This window comes from Mustela putorius, unplaced genomic scaffold, assembly GCF_011764305.1.
Source record: "Mustela putorius furo isolate JIRA1106 unplaced genomic scaffold, ASM1176430v1.1 tig00000193_pilon_pilon_pilon, whole genome shotgun sequence".
Taxonomy (NCBI): domain Eukaryota; kingdom Metazoa; phylum Chordata; class Mammalia; order Carnivora; family Mustelidae; genus Mustela; species Mustela putorius.
Window position 1 is genome coordinate 896,295 of NW_025421309.1, and position 14,171 is coordinate 910,465.

Sequence of the window (14,171 nt, forward strand, 5' to 3'; positions counted from 1 at the left end):
AAGGGAATGACATTGAAACAATGGATGGAGTGTTGAATTTCAAGAGTGGCCTGGGGAAGCCAGGTGAAAAAACCATCCCCACCACTGAGGAAAGCAAAACTGAAGCATCAGGATTAGATGCTAGTATGTATCCTCATACAAAGGAGAATGTGCCAAGTTTTAAAGTCAGAAATGGCACACTTAAAACCTAATCAGTTAATAATCATTATATTAGTAACTAAATGACATTATAAAATCAGCACCAGGGGCGCCTGGGAGGCTTAGTTGGTTGAGCATCCGACTCTTGATCTCAGCTCAGCTCTTGATCTCAGGGTCATAAGTTCAAGCTCTGCGCCTGGCATGGAGCCTACTTAAAAAATAAAAATAAAAACAAAAATCTGCTAAAAAAGACATGTATCAAGAACATCTATGATATAATCTTTTTAGAAAGCTGTTTGGAGCTACCAAAACTAACATTTTTATTGTGGTAAAATATATATAACAAAAAAAAAATTCAGCATTTTAGCTACTTTTAAGTGTTTGGTGGCATTAAGTACAGTCATATTGTTGCGAACCATCACCACCAACCGTCACCGGAACGCATTTTCTCATACTGAAACTTTGACCCCATTAAACGCTAATTCCCCATTCCCCTTCCCCCAGCCCCTGATGACCATTTTTCTACTTCCTGTCTCAATCAGACTTTGACCACTCCAGGCACCTTGTCTTTGGAATCATACAGCTTTCGTCCTTTGTGACTGGCTGATTTCATTTAACATCAGTTTTCAAGGTTCCATCCGTGGGGGGTATCAGAGCTTCTTTCCTTTCTAGGACCGAATAACATCCTGCTGTTTATGTAAAGCACATTGTATCCACCCACACAGCCATCCACGGAAATAAGCAGATGCCAAACACAGCCATGTTTACAAGAGACAACACTGGAAACAAGCAGTGTCCATCAAATGGGTCAAAGGCTACAGCCCTAGAGCAAGTGCCTGTAGCCTCTCAAAAGAAACATGGTGGGATCTGTGGGTTGCTGCAGAGCATGGATGAGGGATGAGGTTCTGGAGGCAAAAGGCATGGATCTGAACCCCAATCCTGCCACTTACAAGCTGAGTGACCTTGGGCAAGTGGCTAGACTTCTCTGAGCTCAGTTGCCTCATAGATTAAAAGGGAGATGATGATGACGATGATGAGTATAATAATACAAGGGTTTTACAAGGTTTAAGTGAACAAGAGATAAAGCAGTCCCAGCCCCCAGTAAGGGCTCACTGAGTACTAACTGGAATCCAAATGATCTCTCATAGTCATTAAATGAAAAGTTGCCAAAGAGAACACAAAATAACAATCCACCTTGGTTTTGTGTGCATAGGTGCACGTTTGGATGTGTATGTGTGCCCCCACATGTACATGGAGAAGGTATTTCTATTGTCCCAAAAAAGTACAAGAAACTATTGGTTCTTGGGGTTATCTCCAGAAGAAGCTGGGAGTAAAGGGGACTTTCGGTTTCCTTTTTGGACTTTTCTATATGGACCCCAACTTCTAGCCTTACATGTATAATATCCTTTAAACAAAAATCAGTTGATGATGTCCACAGAGAGACTCATCCTATTTTAAAATGCTTTCTGTTTTTATATATCACTGGGAATTTAAGAGGAAAAAAATGTATTGCTTTTTTAAAGGTTCTTAGAGAAAAAACTAATTATTTAGAAGTGAAAATAATTTAGGGGTGCCTAGCTGGCTCAGTCAGTAGAGCATGTGACTCTTGATTTCAGGGTCATGAGTTCTAGCATCACGTTGAGCGTGGAGCCTACTTTAAAAAAGAATAAGCCTTGGGTGTTATAGGCAACTAAGGAATCCTTGAACATTGTATCAGAAACTAATGATGTACTAAATTTTTAAAAAAATGTAAAAAAAGAAAAAGAAAAAAAAGTGAAAATAATTTAGAACCTAAAACAGAAGTGACCAACGAAAATATTTTTTGAAAGAAAATGTTCATAGGAGCATTATTAGTAATAGCTCAAGAGCATGAACAAACCCAGATGCCTATCAAATGACCAGTAGATAAACAAAACGGTGTCTATCCATAGAATGGAATATTATTTAAAAATAAAAGTAACCACATGGGAGAATCTCAAAGACACGATGCTAAGTGAAAGAAGCCAGACACACGAGACCACATATTGTGAGACTCCATCAATACGAAATACTCAGAACGGGCAAATCTGCAGAGACAGAAAATAGAAGAGGTCAGAGCCTAGGGCTCTGGGGGAGGGGGTTGGGGAAAACATAGAAGTTGCTAACGCACGCGGGGTTTCTTTTTGGGGCGAAGGGGTTGCATAACTCTAAAGTGAATACAGTTAAAAACTACTGAATTGTACACTTTAAATGGGTGAAATGGAGTGGTTATAGGTAAAAGTCATGAATAATAAGAACTAATAAGAAAAAAGCCCTTCAGACGGCATGCCTGCAAGGAGGGCTAGCAAACATTTGGGAAGGGCGTGCAGCCATGTGTTCAGTGGACACAGGGGCACCTGCGTGGCTGGGACACTCGCCTTCCGTGCAGTAGGTGACCTCCCCCGCATAGTGGAAGAGCCGGAACTCCATCCAGCCAATCCTCTTCCGGCCCTTTGGCCCTGCCAGCTTCCGGCTGCAGCAAGACAGAAATAGACACAGACTGAAACTTCCTCATCTGGGGCAACAAAATGCGCCCCACTATATGAAGGAAGTAGCAAAAGAGAAGCCTTCACAAGTTGTTTAGGAGCATGGCAACTGACTGGAGCACCGGAAACCAAACATGCATAGGCCTCCCTAATATTAGATCCCTCTCTGTGCAGAAAGTGGAACGCTCTTGCACTGGTGGTGGGAATGCCGACTGGTGCAGCCACTCTGGAAAACAGTGTGGAGGTTCCTCAATAAGTTGAAATAGAGCTACCTTACAATCCAGCAAATCGTACCACCAGAGAATAAAAAAACACAAATTCCCCAAAATACGTACTCCCCAATAGTCATAACAGCATTATCTGCAACAGCCGAATTATGGAAGCAGCCCAAGTGTCCTTTGATTGATGCATGGATAAAGAAGATATGGTTTAGGGGCGCCCGGGTGGTTCAGTGGGTTAAAGCCTCTGCCCTCGGCTCAGGTCATGATCTCAGGGTCCTAGGATCGAGCCCCACATTGGGATCTCTGCTCAGCAGGGAGCCTGCTTCCCTTCCTCTCTCTCTGCCTGCCTCTCTGCCTACTTGTGATCTCTGTCTGTCAAATAAATAAAATCTTAAAAAAAAAAGATATGGTTTATAGATAAACAATGGAATATTACTCAGCCATAAAAAAAATAAAAATCTTGCCATTTGCGACAACATGGATGGAGCTAGAGAGGATAAGATCCTCCCTAAAGTGAGGTCAGAGGAGGACACCATATGATGTCACTCATATTTAGTATTTAAGAAACAAATGAACGAAGGGGAAAAAGGGGACAGAAAGACAAATCAAGAAATAGACTCTTAACTATAGAGAACCCACAGATGGTGAGCAGAGGGGAGGCAGGTGGCAGGAGGGGGAATAGGTGATGAAGAATGAAGGAGGGCATGACCCTCCGTGGGTCCTTAGGGTGATGATGAGGGTGACGTATGGAAGTGCTGAATCACTATATTGTGCACCAGAAACTAATATTACACTGTATGTTAACTAACTCAAATTGAAATAAAAACTCAAAATTAGATCCATCTCTGAAGAACTGAGGAATTAACCTATGTGAGCCCCAGAAACACTTACTTACACAATGAAATAATTTCTATTTTCTTCCAGGTGATAACTAAGAAATAATTTTACTACCTTACACTTTTATGATAGGGAGGGACTAAAATACTGATGAAACGTCATTTTTTGGATTCTGGTGATTCCTAATTTTTATAACCTTTTCTTGAAATATATATACATACATATTGACAGTGCAGGTATCCTAAGTATGCAATTCAGTGAATTTGGGCACAAGAAATATACCCATGGTACCAGCACCCAGATCAAGAGACAAAATATTACCAGTATTACCTGAGAATTACTCCCCCACCACCTTGAGCCCTTCCAGATGAGCCCCATCTAACACAACAGGCTGGTATTTCTCTGGTGTGACACTTTACAGAAACAGGATCATATAGTATACACTTTATTGTCTGATTTCTCTTGTTTACATGCTCCGTGATTTACCCACATCACTGCATGTGATCACAGATGATGCATTTTTGTGGCTATTATTCCATTTGCGAACAGACCACAATATACTTTTCCATTACTGATGCATTTACTTCTCCTCTCGATATTCTACGAAAGCACGATAAAGCCGCTACCATCTATGGCGTCTTTGCCATGGCCAGAAATAGTATTAGGTGATTTATGTAGTCATTTACAATGTTACCCACTAGGTCGAGTAATAAGTCACTTGTCTTATAAGTGGCTGAGCTGGGATTCAAAACCAGGGCTTTAGGATTCCAGAGCATGAGATAAGTAATTCTCTCCTCCTTGTCTCAGAGACCAAGTTAAATTTCTAGTCAATTTCCTGAGCTGCTACCCATGTTCTGTATCTTGATCTGGTGCTGGTGATGAGGGAGGTACATACAATGTGAAGATTTGCTGGGTTGTTTACTTCAGAGCTTCACATATCACTATATGTATTTTGTACTTTAAACCTAACTACTAGGTATTTACCCCAAAGATACAGATGTAGTGAAAAGAAGGGCCATATACACCCCAATGTTCATAGTGGCAATGTCCAAAATGGCCGAACTGTGGAAAGAGCCACGATGCCCTTCAACAGATGAATGGATAAAGAAGATATGGTCCGGGGCATCTGGGTGGCTCAGTGGGTTAAAGCCTCTGCCTTCGGCTCAGGTCATGATCTCAGGGTCCTGGGATTGCGCCCCACATCAGGCTCTATGCTCAGCGGGGAGCCTGCTTCCCCCTCTCTCTGCCTGCCTATCTGCCTACTTGTGATCTCTTTTATTTAAATAAATAAATAAAATCTTAAAAAAAAAAAGAAGATATGGTTCATATATACAATGGAATATTCCTCAGCCATCAGAAAGGATGGATACCCAACTTTTTTTATCAACATGGACGGGACTGGAGGAGATTATGCTGAGTGAAGTAAGTCAAGCAGAGAAAGTCAATCATCATACGGTTTCACTTATCTGGAGCATAAGGTTTCACTTATTTGTGGAGCGTAAGGAATAACACGGAGGACATTAGGAGAAGGAAGAGAAAAATGAAGCGGTGGGGAATGAGCGGGGAGATGAACCATGAGACACTGTGGACTCTGAGATACAAACAGGGTTTTAGAGGGGAGGGGTGTGGGGGATGGGTTGGCTGGGAGGTGGGTATTAAGGAGGGCAAGGATTGCACGGAGCACTGGGTGTTATACACAAACAGTGAATCTTGGAATGCTACATCAAAAACTAGTGACATACTGTATGGTGACTCACATAATAAAAAAAATAATAAAAACAAAACAAAACAACTATTTCATGCACATGACTCTATCCAAAATGTAACAATCATAGATACAAAATCTTCGAACATTCTACTCAGAATTCATTTGAATTTGATTTCCGCTAACAAAAGGTATGATGTATATGAGTTGGTGCATCCTTATGGTGCATCACGTTTCAGCGTACGAAGCAGCGTATGAAGAACAGCTATGGGGTCCACTGTCCACATATCTAAGAAAGTGGATCTACAATGAGCTTCCCCAGGCAAGAGCTTCCCAAGCGAGATACATACGTTTGGAAGTGTGCATGCTTCCCTACTTTCTCTTCCAATTTCTCCAGGAAACTCAAGTCTGTTGCGGGACCGGGACGGATACATTCTTCATCCTTCCAGAGAAAAACAGAAGCTTCAATGCATAGCCTCCATCACATGCCATCAATTCCAAGTTTAAATGCCTTTGCCAGCTGTGGCAGATGTATTGGACTAAAATACTCTTATCGAACACAAGTTCAGGTGAATACTGGGGGTGAGAGGGCACCAATCTGTTCCAGGCATCTAGTGTCTCAGAGGGATGGGGAATTCTTTGGCAAGTCAACTCTTGTACCCGTCATACTTCCAGAGTCTTCCCAAGGACCCACCACAGCCTCCATAACCAACTTACTTAAACATGCCACCTCATTTTCTCTTAACCAGTCTTTGCTGCCTAAGGACGTATCTCCTTTTTACTAGGAGCAAAGTCTTCTGGTAAAAAGAAATAAAACCAGGTACATCTGATTTTTCACATTTCTCCAGCTGTGTCTACTTCCTATTTCAGGTCTTTAACATTGTTAACATTTAACAGACCATCTTAAAAAATGAATCAACCCTGCAGCTTTTATTAAAACAGCAAGAAAAAACAAAAACTGGGTTCAGGTTGGTGAGATGACTCTCCTGAAGTAGGATCTCTAGGCTTTCTGATTCCATCTATGCAAAACCACACAGGAACAAATATTTATTACTAAAATATTTAAAAATACTAGTCTGACAATCCATATGAGCACTGAATACACACAGAATAGCTTAGGTCAGTCTGTGGCTCCCCAGATGTCCACACAGCCCTTCCCAGAGCATCTTACCTAAAATTGAATCGTCCTCCCCACCATATCTAATCTTTTCTTTTTCTTCATCATGCAACCTCCTCATTTTGCCCATTAACCTGTTCCTTGTCTGTCTCTGCTAGAATTTAAAGCCTGGTGAGTGTAGCGGTTTTGATCTGTTTTGTCCACTGCTGTGTCCAAATCATAGCACCAAGTAAGCACTGATGCTATCTGTTGAGCGACTAGAGTCTGAATGCTTGCCACACACCAGCATAATTCTAAGCCCTGTGCCTATACTCATCCTTACAGTTCCTCTTAAGCTAAGGGCTTAATTGAAGACAATTGAAGGGCACCCAATTGAAGACAAGGAGATTGGAGCGCAGAGAGGTTAAAACACCCACCTAAGTTTACACCGCTAGTAAGTGTGGGGAGGGGCTGGGATCTGAATCCAGATGGTGCCCGTGTTCCTGGCAACTGCAGACTCCACCCATCAATGTCCTGCCAAGCTTTGGAATCTTGTTCACCCAACAGTTAGATGGAGGAGGGGGCAGGAGGAGAAAAGGGACCTGATTATTTTTGTTAGAAGGGAGATGATCGCCAATGGAAAGGCAAAGAAATGATTTCTGATCGGCCTTTACATTTAAAAAAGTGATGTATGAATTGGAACAACTGAGGATCGGCGGCCGGGGATGTTCTCAGAAGGTGCAACGGTTCGAGATCAAGTCACGGGTGCATCCTGAGAAGCCTCAACTCAGGACCAATGGACGTTCTTGGTAAAACCTCCCTTTTACAGTTTCTGGTTTTCTGCTCATCCTAAGCAACCCTCTGAAGCCTGGGGGAAATTCTTCTGCGCATTGGCAACACCGTATGAAGTCTCTTAATTCTCACCAGAATGGAAATGATTCCTTTGTGTCTCTCTTCCACCAAATCACAGATGATCTTGTTGTTGAAATACTGAATCGGTTCCCACTAAAACAACAGAGACCAAAGAATTGCCCAAGGAGGATTTAGATCAACATAAAATATCTCTCTTTAATTAATTTATTTAAGATTTTATTTATTTATTTGATAGACAGAGATCATAAGGCAGGCAGAGAGGGAGGCGGGGAAGCAGGTTCCCCGCTGAGCAGAGAGAGCCTGATGCGGGGCTCGATCCCTGGACCCTGAGATCATGATCTGAGCTGAAAACAGAGGTTTTAACCCACTGAGCCACCCAGGTGCCCCAAAGTATCTCTCTTTTAAAGTGATTTTCCAAAATTTGATTTTTACCTCCAACTTAAAACAAATCTTCCTGAAGGTCCAACTAATTTCCCAGGAAATACTCAGAGAAAGAGTGAAAAATAATTCTGAGTACAAATGAGGATAAAATCCCCAGTGAAATATTATTGCTCAAGTGAATCTCTTTCACTAGAATAAGAAATCAAATGAGGAGAAAACATTAAAATGTTTTACCTCTATACCTTCCATTTCATATTCTGCCTGTTCTGCCTTTAGGGTTCTCTCAATCAACAGTTGCTGGAGTTTCTCATTGCAATAATTGATGCAGAACTGTTCAAAACTAGAGAGGGAAAATTAATCAATAATTAGTAATTAATTAATTTTAAAAGATATTATTTATTTTATTTGACAAAGTACCAGCAGGGGGAGTAGGAGAAGCAGACTCCCCACTGATCTGGGAACCCGATGTGGGGCTTGATCCCAGGAATCTGGGATCATGACTTGAGCCAAATGCAGATGCTTAGACTGAGCCACCCAGGCGCCTTCAGATGCAAAAATTTAATTAACTAGAGCTACACGCGTAGACCAATTAAAAATTGTATTTACTTATCTTTTTAACAGAGAAAGCAAATCCTTATTAGTCATATCATTTACTAAACAGATCAGAAGAGTCAAGCTAAAAGATGTTTGCATTTTTTATGGTTATTCCAATTCTGGAATAGTCGATGAATCAGCAGCTATAGAAACCCAGAGAATTTCTGAGGATGGGAAAACCAATTCCCATAACACTAGAGATGCCTTAAACCAGACTCACACCCTAAAGGAAAACAGAGGACCAGTATGTAATGACGAACTCACCCATTCTTGTCGAAGACCTCAAACCCGTAGATATCCAGCAATCCGATCACAGTTTTCTTGGTGAAATCCTAGTCAAAGTAACACACATTGCTTGTTGTTAGATCTTTTACTTAATGACTCTTAAAAACGTGGTAGCTGCCTCCAATGCTTGGACTTGGTTATACAGCTCCCATCGTCTCTCTTTTCAGCATTGGCTCACAGAGGAATCATGAGATGGAAAGGAATTTCCCAGCTCACTCCTCTGCCCTGAAGCCTGCCAGCATCCCACTGCGGCTTCGATGTCTGCCACCCAAGAAGTGAGACCTTCCCCTTCTGATTCACAACCTTGCTTCAGCCCTTCTCAGTCTCCCGAGCCCACGTCAATCCCAAAGAAAGAGAGAGACCTCAGGAGAGGAGATGGGTGGTTTGAATACCATTTTAAACAGAGGACCGAGAGCTGTCAGACAGGATGGATATTTAATGAGAATATGACTGTTTTTTTCTGAAAGGGCCACAATTTAACATCCGGTATGGTGTCTTGAGCCTAGGCCTTCCAAATCTGTCCTTTACATACTACCTCCTGGAGTTTTACATCTATGTCTGTGCCCCAGTACCCTTTCCTTAATTTCTAGCTCTGAATAAACTCCCCCTATTACTTAAATAAGTCCACTTAGGTTGAGTTGGAAAGACTTTTATTATTTTCTTACACATGTTAAAACATACTACTGTTAAAGTCCAAACTTTTCCATGTACACTGAAAGCCATCTGGTGTACTGCAAATACTGTGCATTCCCACTTTGAGACACAATCATTCAGTGGGCATTTTTTTAAAAGATTTTATTTATTTATTTGACAGAGAGAGAGAGATCACAAGAAGGCAGAGAGGCAGGTAGGGAGAGAGAGGACGATGCAGGCTCCCTGCCAAGCAGAGAGCCCGATGCGGGGCTCGATCCCAGGACCCTGAGATCATGACCTGAGCCGAAGGCAGAGGCTTAACCCACTGAGCCACCCAGGAGCCCTCAGTGGGCATTTTTGTGAGCCTGCTGTATGCTGGAAATGTAGATGCTGAAGGACACTGCCCCTGGCCATCAGGAGGCCGATGGCCGATGCTCACAAATTCTTTAGAGTGATGATGTCAGTCATAAAACATTTCCATGTTACTGAGAGTGAGTCATCTAAAAATGTGTGAACAAACCTTATTCACTAAGGAAGAGTTGATTTTGTTGACCAGCCAAGTAAATGTTCTTCCGTAAATGGCCTTGGCCATTGCATCTCTAGCGTAGACAGAGAGTTCTAGTGTCAATGGGCATAGTACCTAAGAACAACAACAGGGGCATCATTACAAAGGTTAAAAAAAAAAAAAGTCTATCCCTTTCTGAGTTTTCAAATTAGCCTTTAATGATGGCCAGTGAAGGATAGGTGCTAGGGGAAGACACCACCCCCACCTGCAAGTGTTCAGGCAGGAGCCCAATACGTGCCAGGCACGGAGCTGCTGAGATACAGCTCTGACCCAGACAGATAATTCCAGCCTCTGTGGGTTCACAGTTGGGGGATGGGACATTGCCGCACACAGTCATGTTGCAAGTTGAGAGCAAAGTGAGGAGATACCTAAGGTGTTTTAGGAGGCGGTGGGATTATCAGGAAGGCTCTTTGAGGATGTGACCCCAGGAACTGAAGGATGAGAAGGTGTTGGGAGAAGCACAGGGAACAGTGTTCCAGCAGAGGGAACAGCATGTGCAAAGACCTCACGGTGGAAAGGCATGGTGAAAGGGAGGCATGAGAGTTTGGTGTAACAGTTTGGGAATGGGAGGCTGAGGCAGGAGACCCCAGAAGGAGCTGGAAGGCTGGGGTCTAGTCTCCTCTAGGACCACCATCCTCCTCTTGCATGAGGCAGGTAGCAGCCCTAGAAGGAAGGGCAGGTCCATTTCAACCTAGAGGCATTGTTACCTCCTCAGTTTTGGCTTCAATCTTTCTGTGGGTGAGAGCTTCCAGAAGGATGGAGGGGTGGACTCCCAGGAGCTGAAAAAATGGAAACCAAAATGCCATTCAGTGATTGGATTTGATTTTTGCCAATGTGTAAAGAACTGGTGTGATTTCCAGGCCCAGGATTATATGCTCTGACTGGTAATCTTGATTAAATGCAAAACAGATCACATACTATCTCGTGTCCAGCTGGTTTTACCCCCTCCCTCACTTGTCCCATGCTCTTTAATTTTCCTAGGCAGTACCAGCCAGATGGACATGGTATTAGCCACTTGGGACCTGGGCATCCAGCTGCCTCAAGCTCCCCCATCCTGCCCTTCCATCTCCAAAAAGGGCCAGGCCTTCCCTCTGCTCTTCAAAAGTGGAACGTCACCTTGGCGATCCATTTGATCTCATGGGTGTCTGGTATGGTGGCGCAGCCTTGGTGGTTCTCTTCGAAACAAATGTTTCCTAGGTGTAGGACGCTGGCAATAATTCCAAAGAGATTCTAGAACGTTGGATAGGGCAAGGAGAAGGGAGAAAGAGGGGCAGCCACCTAACTGGTGAATGCCATCACAGGAGACATCATCACAAGGAAAACCACCCCCATCCCAATTTCAGTCCTGAGCTCACAGAACCAAGCTAATTTCCTCCTTCCCCCAGAAATCAGCCTCTTACCCAACTCAGATGTTAAGGGAAGAAGGGTAGAGAGCCTCAGCACAGGGTGGAGAGGAAGCTTTGCCCATTCTCCGGGATAGGAGACTTCTATTTTCTATCTTCCCTACCCCCTCCCCACCAATAAGCCATTTTCTATGCAAATGCCATGATCCCAGATATATATATTTACATAAATATATGATATTTTGAAATTATAATTCTGGCCCTTGAAAGAATAGTTTTAGCCATCAAAAAAACCCCAAAAGAATGTAAAAACACAATGTTTATAAAGCCTACAATTTGCTCCAGTTTGTTCAAAAATAGAAGTGTAAATAAGATACAATCCTGCTGTTCTAGGGCATCTAAGTATTTGAGATTGGATTCGAGAGAAGAAGAAACATGACCTCCTCCTTGCATACAGCACTGGGAAGTCTTTCGTCTGCCTGATGAAATGCAGAATGCACAGTTTAACATTGGAATTTCAGACAAGCAATGACTAATTTTGGTCCCAAATGGTGCCCCCAAATGATGGTGACCATTAAAATGTAGCTACGCATGCTGGATTTTTATTGGCTGAATCTGGCAAGCCCACTAGGTGGCCAAGATACCAGCAATGTTTGGTCAATCCCAGACCCACGGACCAGCAGTTCTGCCCTTGGGGCTCATACCTCGAGGTCATCTTCAGTAAAATCGATGACAGAAAAGGCACTGGAAACAGTTTTCCAGTCGTTCTTGTCATTAATAGATGACTCTTTGGCACAATGACCCTGTTGACACAGAATTGGGTAGCTTAATGTCATTTTTATAGGGGCAGTGAGTCGTGCCCACATCTAGCCTTGAATTGAAGGGTTTTTATTTTCTACAAGCATACAAGAGCTAGTTCTAGAATGTTCTAAATTATAAAAAGGTAGGTTTCACTAATCAGCTAGCATAGGGTGATTTGTTTTTTTCAAACTTATTTAGAATTTCATCTTTATCCTCAGAAAACTTTGAAAGGTACACATTAGTGGTATATCTCTTTGAATATGTGTGTGTGTGTCTGTATGTGTGTGTGTGTGTGTGTGTATGTGTATGTTTTAAATAGTTTTCCTTGTCATATTTGCCAAATAAATTGAAGATGCTTGTCTCAAGAAACATCTGCTAAAATATACAGGGAAAGGACAGCCCTGAAATTCAGAAAGCATTTTGATGCTCTTATAACCTCCAGCAGAAACTGCAGGGCGGGACGAAGTGAAAAGAGACCCTCACTCGAGAAAATAAAAGTTTGGCATTTAGAGAGAGACAGCTGATGGATACAGTCCCCAGCAGAGATGTGATGAGATGTTCCACCACTTTAGAAGCTGTCTTTTAGATAAGACACATACCACCAAATGTCGCAATTTAAAGGGAAGACTTCTAGATGAGGGGTTTTTTTGTGTGTTTTTTTGGTTTGTTTGTTTGTTTTTTGCTATTATAGTACAGGGTGTCCCTGGATTCCTGGCTCTCTGAAGATCTGTCATCTTCAAAGACTTTCCTGTTACACAAGGAAACCAGAGGGGCCGTAGCATGAAAATACTCACCAGTGAACAGACCACTGTTAAATCTGCAACTTCCCAAATATCCCTCCCCGTCCCCGTTCAACCGTTCAACCGGTGTCTGTTCCTGCCCCACCAGGGTGGGGCCAGCTTAGGTCAGTCCCTGCAGGACACCTAGAAGTTCAGAAGTAGTATGGATATACTGCCAAGTAAAGTCATGAGGTCTGTCAAAGTTATGAGAGAACACAAAATTGAACAAAATAATACTGGTGCATCCCTTGAACAATTTCCAAAGCCACTGTGGCATGAAGATCTGGCCAAATGAAACAGAACTAGAAAAATATCTGCAAGGATGAAGACAAGATACATTCCAAAAGGGAATGATTTGAATATCAAAGGGTTAGGAGAAGCCCTTGGGTAAAAGAATGAAGCCCACAAATACTTTTTATAGATTGACCCTCTCTGATCAGGCTATAGAAAGTCAAGTGTGACGCTACCACACAGTTTTGTTAGAAAAATTTGGTCTTCAAAAAAAAAAAAATCAAATTTGAGTTACTCTTCATTCTAACAATCAGGACAAAGTTTGTAAAAGGAGATTATGGGACTCTTTTGTCTTCATTATATCGCCTCATTTTTCAAGATAAATTTCAGTCATGCTTATTCTTCCTCCATGACTTCCTATGAAATGTTGGTCATTCTTTTACAAGATTCACTTCCTAAGACCTTGTTCTCTTTTTCAAGTGATGTCCCCACTGGCACTCTGCCAAGAGAATTCCATTCAAAGCCAGGCCCAGTAAAGAAGAGAAAAATCCAAAGATCTCAGGGGAGAAAAGTGCTAGTGGCGTCAAAGATTGGTAGGTGCTGTACAATCTAGAGCTTTCCCAGTCTTCGTGCTGGCTGCAGAAAGAGTAATGGTTGGAGGAGAGGTTACATTCTGAAAGCCCCTTTCACAGTGCTGGATCCCAGGAATGGCCTGAACACTTTCTGTAAGGAAGTATGTTCATTTTGCAGCCAACAAGTCTCAGAATGGGAGGCAAGAAGGAGGAGGGTCTCTTCCTAATTAGTTTTGAAAGCAGAATGCAACACGAGCTGTGGACATGGGTGGATAGCAAGTTACTCTCACACCTAGACCAGCAGTTCCCACTCCCACTGTGACTTAGAATCATGGAGGATTCACTTAATTACACCATATCATGGGGGAGTGTTTAACACAACCCTGAGGTTCCCATCCCACCCCAGACTAATTAGATCTAGATCGCTGGAGGGTAGGAGCCAGAGATGTGTGTGTGTGTGTGTGTGTGTGTATTGAAAAACCTCCTCTGGTGATTCTAATTTCAGCCAGTGCTGAGAACCCCTCACCTAGAGATCAGTTACTTTACCAAGATGATCTACCATCTACCTGCCAGGCATAAACAGAGGGGTTATGGTAAGTGTCCATAAACCAGT

The 14,171-nt window shown here is 42.6% G+C and overlaps 1 protein-coding gene across 1 annotated transcript in view; it reads right to left on the bottom strand.

Moving 5' to 3' along the window:
- The window catches only part of MYO1H (myosin IH), a 102,084-nt gene that overhangs the window by 23,824 nt on the left and 64,089 nt on the right, over nt 1–14,171 (bottom strand). The window contains exons 7-15 of the mRNA XM_045076724.1: nt 11,880–11,978; nt 10,949–11,062; nt 10,540–10,611; nt 9,788–9,907; nt 8,614–8,681; nt 7,990–8,095; nt 7,426–7,506; nt 5,756–5,847; nt 2,535–2,629 (exon numbers count right to left, since the gene is read on the bottom strand). Of these exons, the coding sequence (XP_044932659.1) occupies nt 2,535–2,629; nt 5,756–5,847; nt 7,426–7,506; nt 7,990–8,095; nt 8,614–8,681; nt 9,788–9,907; nt 10,540–10,611; nt 10,949–11,062; nt 11,880–11,978 (847 nt within the window). The remainder of the gene's footprint in view (nt 1–2,534; nt 2,630–5,755; nt 5,848–7,425; nt 7,507–7,989; nt 8,096–8,613; nt 8,682–9,787; nt 9,908–10,539; nt 10,612–10,948; nt 11,063–11,879; nt 11,979–14,171) is intronic.